Below are 18,608 nucleotides of genomic sequence, written 5' to 3'. Positions count from 1 at the left end.
TTTGCCGGCGCTGACTCTGGATATTCCCGAGTCAGCGCCGCTCACACCGCAGTCGGGTCTGCATAGACCCGGCTTTTGCGGAGTGAAAGTGGACGCTTGGAGATGACGTCATCTCCAAGCGCCACTGAAGCCGGGCCAATCGGCCGGCTAGCAGCGCACTCCAGGTCATCGTGACCCGGAGTGCGCTGTTCCCATAGCAGGGTTTCACGGGCTACGCCCGTGTTAAACCCTGCTAGTTGCCTGGGTTGGATTGCCGGGTCACTCGACCCGGCGATCCAACCCTCTCCCCTTTTACACCAGGGAGCTGCCCGGGTTAACCCTTCAAAAACCCGGGTTTTAGCTCCGGTGTAAAAGGGGTATAAATGGGGCCTTACCTGGGTTGGAACCATGCCCAAAACCCCAGACCTGGGTTTTTGGTGGAAAAGATGTATAATACCCCTTTTACACCGGAGCTAAAACCCGGGTTTTTGAATGGTTAACCCGGCAGCTCCCTGGTGTAAAAGGGGAGAGAGTTGGATCGCCGGGTCGAGTGACCCGGCAATCCAACCCAGGTAACTAGCAGGGTTTAGCCCTTGAAACCCTGCTGTGAGAACAGCGCACTCCAGGTCACGATGACCTGGATTGCGCTGCTAGCCGGCCAATTGGTCCGGCTTCAGTGGCGCTTGGAGATGATGTCATCTCCAAGCGACCACTTTCACTCCGCAAAAGCCGGGTCTATGCAGACCCGACTGCGGTGTGTGCGGCGCTGACTCGGGAATATCACGAGTCGGCGCCGGCAAAATTCCGGGTCTGATCCGGATAGGAACTTTGTTCCAACTCCGGGTCAGACCCGGAATTTAGGTGGAAAAGGGGTATTAGTCACCTGTGTTTAAGCATGGATATTCTGAAAACCTGGACTGTAAAGGTGCATACACACGGGACGATGCTCCCTGAATGAACATCATCCCGTGTGTTCCCGGCAGTTTGTGCTCAGTGTCGTTATTGACACTGAGCACAAAGCACAGAACGAATTCATGAACAAATTAGTTCAGTGCCAGGCTCCCTCCCTCATCACCGAACATGTCCAACCTGACAATATCGTCAGGTTGGACAGGAAGTTCGGACGATGAACGAAAACTACAAACGGGAGCGCGCATTTGTAGTTTTCGTTCATCGTCATGCCTCAGAATCTGAACGATTTTTTGAACGATTTGTCGTTAACGACGTCGTTAACGTCAAATCGTTCGAAAAATCGACCCATGTGTACGCACCATTAGGGTGTCTTGAAGACCAAGTTTGGGAACCACTGATGTAGAGTCATGTGGCTGCAGGTGTCGCACGTCTCGATTCTTGTGACGCTAACAGCAACAACAGTAGCCTGCTTCAGAGAACATGCTGTTAGTTGTAGTGCAGCAACATCAGACGTACCCTGCCAGATCCATACACCTATAAATATGAATGTTATATATTATTCTGAGTTGGTGGATGTTGATTATTTACTCACTTCATGTTTTATTTAACGCAAAGCAATAATGAGAGAGATGTAATTATCTTGTGCACATCAGGAGCTGCCAATGACCCAAATCTTCAGGTGGTTAATTGCCATGAGCATTACTTATGTTAAAAGGTTTTTTTTTTTTTTTCAATTCAGTAAAAAAATTAAATAAAAAAAATACAAGAAATCCATTACCTGATTTATCTAGCACTGGCAGCATAATTAGCTAATTTTCTAGACATCTAATTTACATGCAGACACGGTACAGCTGCACTAATACATGCAGTTTCAGTCACATCAGTGACTTATTCCTACAGAGCAGCTGCAAGGGCCTGTATGTAGTGAGAGGCAGAGGGATGGGATAGAGAGGAAAAGACAGATTTAGGGGTATACAGGTTGAGTCTCCCATATCCAAATATTCCGAAATACGGAATTTTTTTGGCATGCCTCAGATAATTAAACCTTTGATTTTTGATGGTTCAATGTACACAAACTTTGTCTAAAGCTGCATACACACACAACGATTAAGTTAATAAACGATTTTAGTAAACGATTTTCTACCTTGAAAAAATTAACTAAAATCGTTTACTAAAGTTGTTCATTTACTATGTTCATTTAAATGTAATGAACGATTTTTATGAACTACAAACAATTTTTGCATATTAACTTAATGAAAATCGTTGAGTTGACAAGTCTGACTGAACTACAAACTACAAACGTGAACGCGCATGAACAATAATCGTTCATCGTTTGACTCAGAAAGTGAACGATTTTTTCAAACGATTATCGTTTAACAATATCGTTTAACGATAATCGTTCAAAAAATCGTTGTGTTTGTATGCACCTTAAGGCATAAATTATTAAAAATATTGTATAAAATTACCTTCAGGCTGTGTGTATAACGTGTTTATGAAACATAAATGAATTTCATTTCTGTACACAAACTTTGTTTGAGCCACAAAATTATTGAAAATATTGTATAAAATGATCTGCAGGCTGTGTGTATAAGGTGTATATAACACATAAATGCATTATGTGTGTTTATTTGGGTCCTATTCCCAAGATATCTCATTATGGTATGCAATTATTCCAAAATACGGAATATTCCGTTATCCAAAATACCCCTGGTCCCAAGCATTTTGGATATGGGAGACTCAACCTGTATTTACTAAAGTGCAGGATTTTAGAAATGGAGATTTTACCCATAGCAACCAATCAGATTCTACAGTACTTATTATCTTCTAGAAGGTGCTAGACCAGGGGTCAGGGAACTTTTTTACCTTTTACCCCAAAATATATTTAGATATGCCGACGTTACCCCCTTGATTTGAAAGGAAGTAAATCCTATAGTAGTGCCCCCATAGTTATACCCCTGTAGCATGTATCATGACGTCTATCCCATAGCGCGCATGGAGAGAGCCGGAAGCTGGAGTTCAGAAGAGAACTCCAGCCTCCAGCTAACACGGCGCTGCAGGGAAGGAGCTGGGCGCCCGCTGGTAATAACATCTCAGCGGGCGTCCGGCTTAGAGCCTCCCTACGGCGCCGGGCTGTAGGTCACTGACCCCGGGTGCAGTGGGTACGCTGCTGCACCCGGCGCCAGTGACCTCCATTCCTGTGGGTAATGGACGGACAGCCGAGCATGCAATGATTCATATGCATGCCCGGCTGTCCGTTCATTACCCCCAGGAATTTCATTTTTACCCCATGTGGGGTAATTTGCCCCTGTTCCCCGACCACTGTGCTAGACAAATGTAAAGTAGAATCTGATTGGTTGCTATATATATACCTACAGCTGGCCATACACCTACACGACCAGCATAAGATCAGAGTCATCATACGATTTCCCTACGATTCCTCGGAGCTCCCTGGCAGTCCCGGCAGCATGTTTGTTGTTTTTCATAGCACAGGATCTGTCGTAAGATCGATCCCGTGTCTCACAGGCTCATAAGGGAAACAGTCATTGAAATTACTTGAATTTCCGCATGATGGATCGCATGAATAAAATAAATGGCACGATCTGCACACGATACGATGGACAAGATGTGCTGCACATCTGATCATATGATCTGATTATAGGAGCTGCGGGAGCGCGCATCGGATCGTATATTACTAAAATAATACACGATTTTCACAAGATCCATCTTATGACCCGTCGAAAATCGGGCAATCAGCCCGAAATCGCACAGGTGTATGGCCAGCATTAGAGCACAGGTTCTCAAACTTGGTCCTCAGGACCCCAAAAAGTGTATGTTTTCCAGGTCTCCTCACAGAATCACAAGTGAAATAATTAGCTCCACCGGTGGATATTTTGAAATGTGTCAGTGAGTAATGAATACACCTGTGCACCTGCTGGGTGACCTGGAAAACGTGACCTGTGTGGGGTCCTGAGGACTGAGTTTGAGAACCACTGCCTTAAGGCGCACATCCACTTGCCAATTTCTATGAGCGATTGAACGATAACAATATTGTTGTCGCTCAGTCGCTCATGAATCGGGCACATTAATGTCGGAAAACGACCAGCGATGCGCGCTCCCGCTGGTCATTTCAGACAATCATCGCCCGAACATGCTGGTCAACCTGGCGATAACGTCGGGTTGAGCATGTTAGCGGATGATTGATGTGCCTACACTGAGCTACTGAACGTTCAGTGCAGGCACAGCACAGACTGTGAGATTACTGCACGATTACAATGTCGTAATCGTGCAGTCGTTTTTTGGTCTGCTAATGGATGTGCCCCATTAGAGTTTTATTACAGTTTGTGCCAATACAGCCTACCCATTTTACTGTCTTGTATATTTACATTTCGTTGTCAGATGTGAGAATATTCTTTAAATTGACTGTGTGCAGCATGCAGTATGTGACCGACTTTTAGTACAGTACAATGGCTTTCTGAGGATGTCGACCTGGCGACTCCTAGTGTCGACATTGTGGTTGTCAAAATGGTAAATGACATTGAAGGAGAAAAATCCTAACAAAATCTGATTGAAAACATCAATAAACACCAATTTCTTTTTATTTAATGAGTGAAAATGTATAAATAAAAAAGAGCAATACCTGGGAACTTTTTGGAATTTTTTTCTAATGGATATACTGTAACACAAAAAATATGACAGCAAGAAAATCAGAAAAATCACATATCTATTCATTATTTTTTTAGAATATCCTCCAATACATGGGCTGAATCTATAATCGAATCATAGAGCTAATATATGAGGTTATTTAGATGACCAACCAGGGATATGATTAAACTGTTACTTTTAAAATGTTTTTTTTAAAATATTCTGAAAGGGATTTGAACTCATGTAAATGTATTTATAGTGACTACGTGCCTTAACGTTCACTGATGTAGCTAAGATAGCTCCCCCGCCCCTTTCCTTCTCATTAATTCCCTTCATTGGTTCCCTGTTCTACGAGGGTGGTTTAATAAATAAGGTAACAAGACCTCTCTTTGCGTAAATGTATTCAACTCGTACATATACATATAATCAATAGTATGGCCTTGGTACAGATTACTTTTACACATATTCCCCACACTTGTATAAGCATTTGTTCCAATGGTACACTAAGGCATCTATACCAGCACAGCAGAAATCAGTGTCAAGTGCCTGAAGCCAGGACATGGCGGCTTGCTGAACTTCACTGCCGGTTACGAATTGCCCTCCGCCCAGGTGCTTCTTCAATGGTCCAAAGAGCTGAAAATCACTCGGTGCCAGGTCAGGGCTCTGGGAGGATGGTTCAGTACCAATTGTCATCTGTGGTGGACGTGCTTCGCCGGCTGGATCGCTGCTTAATCATGACATGACGTTAGCACCGTACATCTCGACAAGTTGGCAATGACTTTCAGCTTCTCCTGATCACACTACACACCTCAATGTCTGACCATGTTTCTGCCAGCCCCGCCATCTTACACCTGATGTTGGGACAGTATGACTGTTATGAGGCGCAGCGTAATGTCCATGAGGGGAAGCAGTGGTGTACCTGCTCTGGTATGGCGGGAAATTAGAATGAAATAGAGAACATTACACATGTGAGAGGTCTTGTTACCCTACTTATTGAACCACACCTCATACTCTTTCCTGCACACTATCTGGAGTTCCATACTAGCAAATTCATTTTCTACAAAATCTTCATGAGGATGAACATTGATATTGGTAGTCTGCCTATTCCTAACTGCCTGGCAGCACCTGCTTATTCCTAACTGCCTGGCAGCACCTGCTTATTCCTTCCTGCCTGGCAGCACCTGCTTATTCCTAACTGCCTGGCAGCACCTGCTGTTTCCTTCCTGCCTGGCAGCAACTTCTCTTTACTTCCTGTCTGGCAGCACCTGCTCTTTCCTTTCTGCCTGGCAGCAACTGCTCTTTCCTTCCTGCCTGGCAGCACCTGCTCTTTCCTTTCTGCCTGGCAGCAACTGCTCTTTCCTTCCTGCCTGGCAGCACCTGCTCTTTCCTTTCTGCCTGGCAGCAACTGCTCTTTCCTTTCTGCCTGGCAGCACCTGCTCTTTCCTTCCTGCCTGGCAGCACCTGCTCTTTCCTTTCTGCCTGGCAGCACCTGCTCTCTCCTTTCTGCCTGGCAGCACCTGCTCTTTCCTTCCTGCCTGGCAGCACCTGCTCTTTCCTTTCTGCCTGGCAGCACCTGCTCTTTCCTTCCTGCCTGGCAGCACCTGCTCTTTCCTTTCTGCCTGGCAGCAACTGCTCTTTCCTTCCTGCCTGGCAGCACCTGCTCTTTCCTTCCTGCCTGGCAGCAACTGCTGTTTCCTGCATGGCAGCACCTGCTCTCCTTCCTGCCTCTTTCCTCCCTGCCTGGCAGCACCTGCTCTTTCCTTCCTGCCTGGCAGCACCTGCTCTTTCCTTCCTGCCTGGCAGCACCTGCTCTTTCCTTCCTGTCTGGCAGCACCTGCTCTTTCCTTCCTGCCTGGCAGCAACTGCCCTTTCCTTCCTTCCTGGCAGCACCTGCTCTTTCTTTCCTGCCTGGCAAAAACTTCTCTTTCCTTCCTGCCTGGCAGCACCTGCTCTTTCTTTCCTGCCTGGCAGCACCTGCTCTTTCCTTCCTGCCTGGCAGTAACTGCTCTTTCTTTCCTGCCTGGCAGCACCTGCTCTTTCTTTCCTGCCTGGCAGTTCCTGCTCTTTCCTTCCTGCCTGGCAGTAACTGCTCTTTCCTTCCTGCCTGGCAGCACCTGCTCTTTCCTTCCTGCATGGCAGCACCTGCTCTTTCCTTCCTGCCTAGCAGCACCTGCTCTTTCCTTCCTGCCTGGCAGCAACTTCTCTTTACTTCCTGCCTGGCAGCACCTACTCTCCTTCCTGCCTCTTTCCTTCCTGCCTGGCAGCACCTGCTCTTTCCTTCCTGTCTGGCAGCACCTGCTCTTTCCTTCCTGTCTGGCAGCACCTGCTCTTTCCTTCCTGCCTGGCAGCACCTGCTCTTTCCTTCCTGTCTGGCAGCAACTTCTCTTTACTTCCTGCCTGGCAGCACCTGCTCTTTCCTTCCTGCCTCTTTCCTTCCTGCCTGGCAGCACCTGCTCTTTCCTTCCTGTCTGGCAGCACCTGCTCTTTCCTTCCTGCCTGGCAGCAACTGCTCTTTCTTTCCTGCCTGACAGCACCTGCTCTTTTCTTCCTGCCTGGCAGCACCTGCTCTTTCCTTCCTGTCTGGCAGCACCTGCTCTTTCCTTCCTGCCTGGCAGCAACTGCCCTTTCCTTCCTTCCTGGCAGCACCTGCTGTTTCTTTCCTGCCTGGCAAAAACTTCTCTTTCCTTCCTGCCTGGCAGCACCTGCTCTTTCTTTCCTGCCTGGCAGCACCTGCTCTTTCCTTCCTGCCTGGCAGTAACTGCTCTTTCTTTCCTGCCTGGCAGCACCTGCTCTTTCTTTCCTGCCTGGCAGTTCCTGCTCTTTCCTTCCTGCCTGGCAGTAACTGCTCTTTCCTTCCTGCCTGGCAGCACCTGCTCTTTCCTTCCTGCATGGCAGCACCTGCTCTTTCCTTCCTGCCTAGCAGCACCTGCTCTTTCCTTCCTGCCTGGCAGCAACTTCTCTTTACTTCCTGCCTGGCAGCACCTACTCCTTCCTGCCTCTTTCCTTCCTGCCTGGCAGCACCTGCTCTTTCCTTCCTGTCTGGCAGCACCTGCTCTTTCCTTCCTGCCTGGCAGCACCTGCTCTTTCCTTCCTGTCTGGCAGCAACTTCTCTTTACTTCCTGCCTGGCAGCACCTGCTCTTTCCTTCCTGCCTCTTTCCTTCCTGCCTAGCAGCACCTGCTCTTTCCTTCCTGTCTGGCAGCACCTGCTCTTTCCTTCCTGCCTGGCAGCAACTGCTCTTTCTTTCCTGCCTGACAGCACCTGCTCTTTTCTTCCTGCCTCTTTCCTTCCTGCCTGGCAGCACCTGCTCTTTCCTTCCTGCCTGGCAGCACCTGCTCTTTCCTTCCTGCCTAGCAGCACCTGCTCTTTCCTTCCTGCCTGGCAGCACCTGCTCTTTCCTTTCTGCCTGGCAGCACCTGCTCTTTCCTTCCTGGATGGCAGCACCTGCTCTTTCCTTCCTGCCTCTTTCCTTCCTGTCTGGCAGCACCTGCTCTTTCCTTCCTGCCTGGCAGCACCTGCTCTTTCCTTCCTGCCTGGCAGCAACTGCTCTTTCCTTCCTGCCTGACAGCACCTGCTCTTTCCTTCCTGCTTAGCAGCAACTGCTCTTTCCTTCCTGCCTGGCAGCACCTGCTCTTTCTTTCCTGCCTCTTTCCATCATGCCTGGCAGCACCTTCTCTTTCCTTCCTGCCTGGCAGCACCTGCTATTCCTTTCTGCCTGGCAGCACCTGCTATTTCTTTCCTGCTTGGCATCACCTGCTTTTTCCTTCCTGCCTGGCAGTTCCTGCTCTTTCCTTCCTGCCTGGCAGTGCCAACTCATTCTTATACTCATCGCTGCCCCCGTCAGCTCAAGCTCATTTATTATTCTGGTAGCATTTGCCCATTTCTTCTAACTTGGCAGGGTTTTCCTTTCCTTTTTTTTTTTTTAACAATCTTTAATTCCTTCCCATCTGTTAGCGTTATTTCATTCCTTCTCATCTGGCAGTGTTTTCTTATTTCTTCCCATCTGGAAGCGTTTTATCATTCCTTCCTATCTGCAGCTTTTGCTTATTCCTCCCCATCTATTAGCATTTGCTCAATCTTTCCCATCTGTCAGCGTTTACATATTCCTTCATGTCTGGCAGTGTTTGCTTATTTCTTCCCATCTGGCACCATTTTCTCATTCCTTCCCATCTGGCAGCATTTTCTCATTCCTTCCCATTTGGCTGCATTTTCTCATTCCTTCCCATCTGGCACCATTTTCTCATTCCTTCCCATCTGGCAACATTTTCTAATTTCTTCCCATCTGGCAGCATTTTCTCATTCCTTCCCATCTGGCACCATTTTCTCATTCCTTCCCATCTGGCAACATTTTCTCATTCCTTCCCATCTGGCAGCATTTTATCTGGCAGCATTTTCTCATTCCTTCCGATTTGGCTGCATTTTCTCATTCCTTCCCATCTGGCACCATTTTCTCATTCCTTCCCATCTGGCAACATTTTCTAATTTCTTCCGATCTGACAGCATTTTCTCATTCCTTCCCATCTGGTAGCATTTTCTCATTCCTTCCCATCTGGCACCATTTTCTCATTCCTTCCCATCTGGCAACATTTTCTCATTCCTTCCCATCTGGCAGCATTTTATCTGGCAGCATTTTCTCATTCCTTCCCATTTGGTAGCATTTTCTCATTCCTTCCCATCTGGCAGCATTTTCTCATTCCTTCCCATCTGGCAGCATTTTCTCATTCCTTCCCATCTGGCACCATTTTCTTAATCCTTCCCATCTGGCAGCATTTTCTCATTCCTTCCCATTTGGCAGCATTTTCTCATTCCTTCCCATCTGGCACCATTTTCTTAATCCTTCCCATCTGGCACCATTTTCTCATTCCTTCCCATCTGGCACCATTTTCTCATTCCTTCCCATCTGGCAACATTTTATAATTTCTTCCAATCTGGCAGCATTTTCTCATTCCTTCCCATCTGGCAGCATTTTCTCATTCCTTCCCATCTGGCACCATTTTCTAATTTCTTCCCATCTGGCACCATTTTCTCATTCCTTCCCATCTGACAGCATTTTCTCATTCCTTCCCATCTGGCACCATTTTCTCATTCCTTCCCATCTGACAGCATTTTCTCATTCCTTCCCATCTGGCACCATTTTCTCATTTCTTCCCATCTGGCACCATTTTCTCATTCCTTCCCATCTGGCACCATTTTCTCATTCCTTCCCATCTGGCAACATTTTCTAATTTCTTCCAATCTGGCAGCATTTTCTCATTCCTTCCCATCTGGCAGCATTTTCTCATTCCTTCCCATCTGGCAGCATTTTCTAATTTCTTCCCATCTGGCACCATTTTCTAATTCCTTCCCATCTGACAGCATTTTCTCATTCCTTCCCATCTGGCACCATTTTCTCATTCCTTCCCATCTGACAGCATTTTCTCATTCCTTCCCATCTGGCACCATTTTCTCATTCCTTCCCATTTGGCAACATTTCCTCATTCCTTCCCATCTGGCAGCATTTTATCTGGCAACATTTTCTCATTCCTTCCCATCTGGCAACATTTTCTCACTCCCTCCCATCTGGCAATATTTTCTCCTTCCTTCCCATCTGGCAATGGCAACATTTTCTCATTCCTTCCCATCTGGCAGCATTTTCTCATTCCTTCCCATCTGGCAACATTTTCTCACTCCTTTCCATCTGGCACCATTTTCTCATTCCTTCCCATCTGGCAGCATTCCTCATTTCTTGTCATCTAGTAGTGTGTGTTCATTCCTACCCATCTGGCAGTGTGTGCTCATTCCTTCCCATTTGGCAGTGTGTGCTCATTCCTTCCCATCTGGCAGCATTTCTCATTCCTTCCCATCTGGCAGCATTTCTCATTCCTTCCCATCTGGCTGTATTTCTCATTCCTTCCCATATGACAGTGTGTGCTCATTCCTTCCCATCTAGCAGCATTTTCTCATCTGGCAGAGTTTACTCATTCCTTCCCATCTGGCTGCATTTCTTATTCCTTCCCATCTGGCAGTGTGTGCTCATTCCTTCCCATCTAGCAGCATTTTCTCATCTGGCAGAGATTTACTCATTCCTTCCCATCTGGCAGAGATTTTCTCATTCCTTCCCATCTGACAGCATTTCTCATTCTTTCCCATCTGGCAGTGTGTGCTCATTCCTTCCCATCTAGCAGCATTTTCTCATCTGGCAGAGTTTACTCATTCCTTCCCATCTGGCAGAGATTTACTTATTCCTTCTCATCTGGCAGAGATTTAAGCTGCATACACACACAACGATTTTTTTATCATTTAAAAAAATCGTTCACTTTCTGAGTCAAACGATGAACGATAATGGTTCATGCGCGTTCACATTTGTAGTTTGTAGTTCAGTCAGACTTGTCAACTCAACGATTTTCATTAAGGGAATATTTAAAAATCGTTTGTAGTTAAAAAAAATCATTCATTCCACTTTAAAAAATCTGACAGATAATCTGACAGAAAATCGTTCATAAAATCATTGGTAACAAAATCATTGTGTGTGTATGCAGCTTAACACATTCCTTCCCATCTGGCAGAGATTTTCTCATTCCTTCCCATCTGACAGCATTTCTCATTCCTTCCCATCTGACAGCATTTCTCATTCCTTCCCATCTGACAGCATTTCACATTCCTTCCCATCTGACAGCATTTTCTCATTCCTTCCCATCTGACAGCATTTTCTCATTCCTTCCCATCTGACAGCATTTCTCATTCCTTCCCATCTGGCAGCATTTTCTCATTCCTTCCCATCTGGCAGAGATTTTCTCATTCCTTCCCATCTGACAGCATTTCTCATTCCTTCCCATCTGGCAGAGATTTTCTCATTCTTTCCCATCTGGCAGAGATTTTCTCATTCCTTCCCATCTGGCAGAGATTTTCTCATTCCTTCCCATTTGACAGCATTTCTCATTCCTTCCCATCTGGCAGTGTGTGCTCATTCCTTCCCATCTGACAGCATTTCTCATTCCTTCCCATCTGGCAGAGATTTTCTCATTCCTTCCCATCTGACAGCATTTTCTCATTCCTTCCCATCTGACAGCATTTCTCATTCCTTCCCATCTGACAGCATTTCTCATTCCTTCCCATCTGGCAACATTTTCTCACTCCTTTCCATCTGGCACCATTTTCTCATTCCTTCCCATCTGGCAGCATTCCTCATTTCTTGTCATCTAGTAGTGTGTGTTCATTCCTACCCATCTGGCAGTGTGTGCTCATTCCTTCCCATTTGGCAGTGTGTGCTCATTCCTTCCCATCTGGCAGCATTTCTCATTCCTTCCCATCTGGCAGCATTTCTCATTCCTTCCCATCTGGCTGTATTTCTCATTCCTTCCCATATGACAGTGTGTGCTCATTCCTTCCCATCTAGCAGCATTTTCTCATCTGGCAGAGTTTACTCATTCCTTCCCATCTGGCTGCATTTCTTATTCCTTCCCATCTGGCAGTGTGTGCTCATTCCTTCCCATCTAGCAGCATTTTCTCATCTGGCAGAGATTTACTCATTCCTTCCCATCTGGCAGAGATTTTCTCATTCCTTCCCATCTGACAGCATTTCTCATTCTTTCCCATCTGGCAGTGTGTGCTCATTCCTTCCCATTTAGCAGCATTTTCTCATCTGGCAGAGTTTACTCATTCCTTCCCATCTGGCAGAGATTTACTTATTCCTTCTCATCTGGCAGAGATTTAAGCTGCATACACACACAACGATTTTTTTATCATTTAAAAAAATCGTTCACTTTCTGAGTCAAACGATGAACGATAATGGTTCATGCGCGTTCACATTTGTAGTTTGTAGTTCAGTCAGACTTGTCAACTCAACGATTTTCATTAAGGGAATATTTAAAAATCGTTTGTAGTTAAAAAAAATCATTCATTCCACTTTAAAAAATCTGACAGATAATCTGACAGAAAATCGTTCATAAAATCATTGGTAACAAAATCATTGTGTGTGTATGCAGCTTAACACATTCCTTCCCATCTGGCAGAGATTTTCTCATTCCTTCCCATCTGACAGCATTTCTCATTCCTTCCCATCTGACAGCATTTCTCATTCCTTCCCATCTGACAGCATTTCACATTCCTTCCCATCTGACAGCATTTTCTCATTCCTTCCCATCTGACAGCATTTCTCATTCCTTCCCATCTGGCAGCATTTTCTCATTCCTTCCCATCTGGCAGAGATTTTCTCATTCCTTCCCATCTGACAGCATTTCTCATTCCTTCCCATCTGGCAGAGATTTTCTCATTCTTTCCCATCTGGCAGAGATTTTCTCATTCCTTCCCATCTGGCAGAGATTTTCTCATTCCTTCCCATTTGACAGCATTTCTCATTCCTTCCCATCTGGCAGTGTGTGCTCATTCCTTCCCATCTGACAGCATTTCTCATTCCTTCCCATCTGGCAGAGATTTTCTCATTCCTTCCCATCTGACAGCATTTTCTCATTCCTTCCCATCTGACAGCATTTCTCATTCCTTCCCATCTGACAGCATTTCTCATTCCTTCCCATCTGACAGCATTTCTCATTCCTTCCCATCTGACAGCATTTCTCATTCCTTCCCATCTGGCAGCATTTTCTCATTCCTTCCCATCTGACAGCATTTCTCATTCCTTCCCATCTGACAGCATTTCTCATTCCTTCCCATCTGACAGCATTTCTCATTCCTTCCCATCTGACAGCATTTCTCATTCCTTCCCATCTGGCAGAGATTTTCTCATTCCTTCCATCTGATAGCATTTCTCATTCCTTCCCATCTAGCAGAGATTTTCTCATTCCTTCCCATCTGACAGCATTTCTCATTCCTTCCCATCTGGCAGAGATTTTCTCATTCCTTCCCATCTAACATAGGTTTTCTCATTCCTTCCCATCTGACAGCATTTCTCATTCCTTCCCATCTGACAGCATTTCTCATTCCTTCCCGTGCTTCCCATCTGGCACTGTGCGCTCATTTGTTCCCATTGGGCAATTTATTTTCAAATGAACACTAACCCTGTGACCAACAATATTTATCATGACTGAAGTAATGGTCCTGTTTTTGGGATTGAACTCTGAGGTCACCAAGCTCTGGTGTATTAAACATAAATCAGAAGTTAACAAATATTTTGCAAGCAGATTAGGAAAGTGTTTGAATCCTTGTTCTCTGCAAAATGTTCATTTCCACAGTCAGGCAATTTAATTTTCCACTTCAGCTGCTGCCTTAACTCAAAGCTGCAGAGTCAACTAAACTGGGTGTTAAGTGTAACAATGAATCACTCATGTGATGTCCCAAAATGCAATACCGTTTGTGTGCTCTCACCTGATTAAAACAACCTTACTTTAGTCGGAGAAAAGAGAAACTTTTTCTTTTTTTGTGTATAAGAAATATACGATAGACCTGTTTATTCCATTTATCTTTCTGACAGGTCAGACGAGAAAAAGACAAAATCTCAGTTTGGAAAAGCTGCGGTAGCCAACGACGATCGCGTCACAGAACTGCAGAGGAAACTCGAGGAGAAGAAATCAGAACGCAAGACTCAGGCTGAGACCTTGAAGATAACCCCCCAGCGTAATATTGCCAAATCTTCCAAGGTAAATATATATGTGCCTGTCAGATCCCTGCTGGAACAGAACCAATGCTATTATGGGTAATATATATATAAATCATGCAGACAGTAGCTGTGCATTGTCACAAAAAGCTGATGCATTGTCCTGGATGAGATCATTCTTATGGAGATAAAACTGTCTCCGAATATTCCCCTGTATTCACTCCATATAACAATATAAACGTATCTCTGGCATCCAGATCTCTCAAGAATAGAGGTACCAGTCACTTATATTTCCGAGGCACTGTGCTATGGATGATTGGGAGGTCATACGGTACTTTAATGTTTGCAGAAGACAATTCTGCTTGTCCTCTAAGGTAAAAGGGGTAAAAGAAGAAGCATTATAATTACATTGATATGTTGCATTTAATCTGAGAATAATACACCAATCTCTAATGACGTCCCCAGGAATTTTAATGTAAGATAAGTGCTAAAAGCTTCAACATGCAAATCCGCCAAATGAATATGACTTTTGCACTTAATGCTTATTGCTTTTGATGTGCCCGACAATTCTCTAATAGCGTGAAGGTACGGGGGCCGTAGGTGAAGGCTCGGCAGGCTGACGGAGGCCCATAAGTAGTGTAAACAGGAAGTGGGCTGTGATTTAAAAAGATGTCCGAGTCTGTAATACCACTTTCAGACAGAAAATGGCAAAAAAAACTGATTTTACTCGGCATTTGCATGCCAGGTTTTTTTGCCATTTTCTGTCTGATACCAGTTTCACTCTGAAAATGAAATTAGTGGATAATACCGCTTTTACACCTAAATTCCGGGTCTGACCCGGAGGTTGGAACAGGTTTCCGAACCAGTCCAGTCCCGGAATTTAGCCAGCGCCGACCCAGGATATTCCCGAGTCGGTGCCGTACACACTGGAGCCGCGTCTGCAGAGACCTGGCTTTTCTGTCGTTGAAGTGGACGCTTGGAGGTGACATCATCTCACGTGACTTCCGATCCCGACGGAAGCGATGTGACGGAGACCGGAAGTCATGTGATGCGTTCCACAGAACACTGAAGGTTTGAAACGTGTTGGTGACTGATAATTTACTGTATGGTGACTGCTGCCTGACGATTACCTGTACTTGGAAAGGTATTGCTCTATAGGGGGCGCAAAATACCCCTATATGTTTGATACTGCACCTTTCTTAAAGGTTCATAAATGGTACGCAGCCAATTATTATTATTTTTTTTAATCGTTTATTAGAATTATCAGATGTAAACAACAAGACAATTTGGTGTCACAATAGATATATTATCCAATAACAATATATAAAGTCATATAGAAAAAATACACCGGTGACATTATAATAGAAAAAAATCTTCAGCTGATTTGAAATTGAGAAAGATATTATCTTAAGTATTCATAAAAACATTGATAAGGGGAAGGATAGAAATTAAAAAGGAGGAGGGGGGAGTGTGTAAGCGAGTCGGGATAACATAATATAAAATGATAAATGAAAACATCAGGAGCAGAAATAGGGGTCGTGGAACATGTAAGGCCTGGAAGAGTAATTGCTTGGGAGGAGTACCAGGGAGACCATATTGAATGAAATTTATGCACTGTCTTATTCAATAAGCTGGTAGTATACTCCATTTTAGATACAAACCAGATGCTGTTTAAAAGTTCTGGTTGAGTTGGAGTGCTATTTTTTTACTAGTTGCGTGTCAGTTGGTATTTGGCTGCACAGGAGATGTGGAGAATTAGTTTGTTAGTGTCTTTGGAAACCTGATCAACCGGGACACAGAGTAAGAGGTTGGCGGGGGAGAGAGAGAAAGGTAGGGTAACGGCAGATGACATGAGGGAGCGAACCATATTCCAGAATGGGATTATCCTTGGGCACGACCACCAAATATGAAAAAATGTGCCGACATGACCACATTGCCTCCAACACAGGTGAGAGGTGTTGGGATACATATGGTGGAGGTGTTCTGGGACTAAATACCATCTGGTGAGAACTTTATATGAATTTTCTTTGATTGTCACACTAATGGAACATTTAGAAATAGTAAGACGTATTGCCTCCCAGGTGTCATCACCTAATGGGTGTCCTAGATCTGCCTCCCATGCGAGTTCGTGTGTCGAGAGTAGGGGGGATTCTGGTGCCAATATAGAATGGTAAAGAAAGGATATAGTACCCTTGTCAGTAGATCGTTGTATGCAGTATCTTTCTATAGGAGAAGGATTTCGAGGTGAGATAGTGGAATATAAAGAGGTGACAAAGTGGCGAATTTGCAAGTATTGATAGTGTAACGAGTTGGGGATGCCGTGCTTTTCTTGAATATCATTAAATGATTGTAGGGCGAATTGTCCTATAATGTGACGGAAGCGAGTAATACCTGCCCTGGACCAGGCAGATGCCATGGTAGGTGAGAGGCCTGGTGGGAAGGAAGGGTTGTTCCATATGGGGGTCTGAGGAGACGGGTAAGTGGAGAGAGAGAGTTTTTTATTAAGATTATCCCATATGAAGAGTGTTAGAGCTACCGTTGGTATGGAGAGGGCGGTGCAGGGTCTGTATTCGCAAGGTAACCAAGGCAAGTGTGAGATTGAATCAAAACCCACTAAAGCATTCTCAAGGTCAACCTGGCGTTTAGTAAAACTAGGAGCATGCCAGGCTACCATCTGACTCAACTGAGAAGCTTTATAGTAGCGTAGAAGCAGAGGCAAACCCAGACCTCCTTCTGATGATCGTCTGGCTAAGATATCTCGGCGTATACGGGATCTTTTATAGTTCCATATAAATTTACAATATAAAGATTGGAGGTGGTTGAGGACTTGGGTTGGTATCGCCACAGGTAGTGTCTGAAACAAATAAAGCAATTTTGGTAGAACATTCATCTTTATTGCATTGATACGTCAAATCCATGAGATAAAATAAGTTTTCCATTGCAGAAGATTCTGTTCAATTGATTTAAACAAAGGAGGGTAGTTTGCTTTATAAAGGCGATCATATGTTTTAGTAATATTGACCCCAAGATATCGCAAAGAGTCTGTTCTCCAATGGGAATTAAAATTCAATTGCAATAGCCATTTCAGATCACCCGGGAGATGAATGGGGAGAGCTTCAGATTTAGTTTGATTGACTTTGTAGCCCGACAGATCTCCATATAGGGACAATTCGCAAAATAAGTTTGGTAGAGAGGTGAGTAGTTTAGTCAAAGTAAGAAGAATATCATCAGCAAATAAAGAGAGTATATTGAGAGCTTCCAATAGTTACACCAGATATATCAGGGTTAGCCCCTATTTTCCTAGCCAGCGGTTCTATAATCAACGCAAAAATAAGGGGCGATAGAGGGCAGCCTTGTCGGGTACCGTTGGTTATAGAAAAAGTATCCGAAAGTATCCCCCCAGCAAGAACAGATGCAGTTGGGCTAAAGTAAAGGGATTTAATAGTTTGAAAAAATTTACCTCCGAGGCCAAAAGTAGTAAGCGTGTGCATCATAAATGACCAGGATACCCTATCAAAGGCTTTCTCCGCATCCAGAGCAAGCACAAGAGAGGGAAATTGATGATTATTTATATAGTGAATAATGTCCACTGTTCGCCTAGTATTATCAAGTGCCTGCCTCGACGGAACAAAGCCCACCTGGCCCATATGGATGAGGTTGGGTAGAAGGGTATTGAGCCTGTTTGCCAGGATCTTAGCGAAGATTTTTAAATCTGCATTAAGTAAAGAAATGAGTCGATAATTAGAGGTGATGAGAGGATCCTTACCTGGTTTGGTAATGACCGTGATGGTAGCTCTGGTGGTAGAGGGGTGAAAAGTTTCACCATTCAAAATCTGGTTGAACATCTCAGTAAGATGTGGGATTAAAGAGGCTTGGAACGTTTTGTAGTAAGATATTGGGAATCCATCAGGGCCAGGTGCCTTAGATGGTTTTTGTGTTTTCAGGGCATTACAAGTTTCCTCTTCTGTAATGGGAAGTCCGAGAGTTCCTGACATTTGTGGATCAATACAGGGGAGATCGCAACAGGATAAATAATCTACAATTTGAGGGTCGACATTGGGGTCTGGAATGGCTGGTCCTGAGAGGTTATATAAATGGCTATAATAAGTCTTTATGGCAACTGGATCGTATTGAGATTCCCCATTGTCATCTTTAAGGGCTTGAATGGCAGATTTAGCTTTCCGGGATTTTAATCTATTGGCTAGTAGAGCGTCTGCCTTATTACTTTTTTCATAGAAACGCTGATTAAGCCAGCGGAGGGATTTCTCGTTTTTTTCCGCCAGAAGGGCATTAAGATAATTTTTAGCTGATGTAACTTTTTTATAGAGAAGAGGAGAAGGATTGTTTTTGTGGGAAGTTTACACAGCCAATTTTTTATTGTATACTATCGCTAAATAAATGTGAGTGGTTTTACGCTATGTTGGCATTCCTCCTTTTGTTTTACATATATACAGTCAGGTGCATAAATATTGGGACAATTAAACAAACAAGATGTGCTTTAACTGCAGACTTTCAGATTTAATTTGAGGGTAATTACATCCAAATCA

The 18,608-nt window shown here is 44.5% G+C and overlaps 1 protein-coding gene across 4 annotated transcripts in view; it reads left to right on the top strand.

The window, feature by feature from the left end:
* The window catches only part of CFAP99 (cilia and flagella associated protein 99), a 189,694-nt gene that overhangs the window by 167,804 nt on the left and 3,282 nt on the right, over positions 1–18,608 (top strand). For all 4 annotated transcript variants that reach the window (XM_088454956.1, XM_088454958.1, XM_088454953.1 and 1 more), the window contains exon 15: positions 13,939–14,104. In XM_088454956.1, the coding sequence (XP_088311082.1) occupies positions 13,939–14,104 (166 nt within the window). The remainder of the gene's footprint in view (positions 1–13,938; positions 14,105–18,608) is intronic.

Source organism: Taudactylus pleione, unplaced genomic scaffold, assembly GCF_031769625.1.
Source record: "Taudactylus pleione unplaced genomic scaffold, aTauple2 ptg000638l, whole genome shotgun sequence".
In the NCBI taxonomy this organism is placed as follows: domain Eukaryota; kingdom Metazoa; phylum Chordata; class Amphibia; order Anura; family Myobatrachidae; genus Taudactylus; species Taudactylus pleione.
The sequence above is the reverse complement of the archived record's forward strand: the minus strand, read 5'-3'. Positions and strand labels throughout refer to the sequence as shown.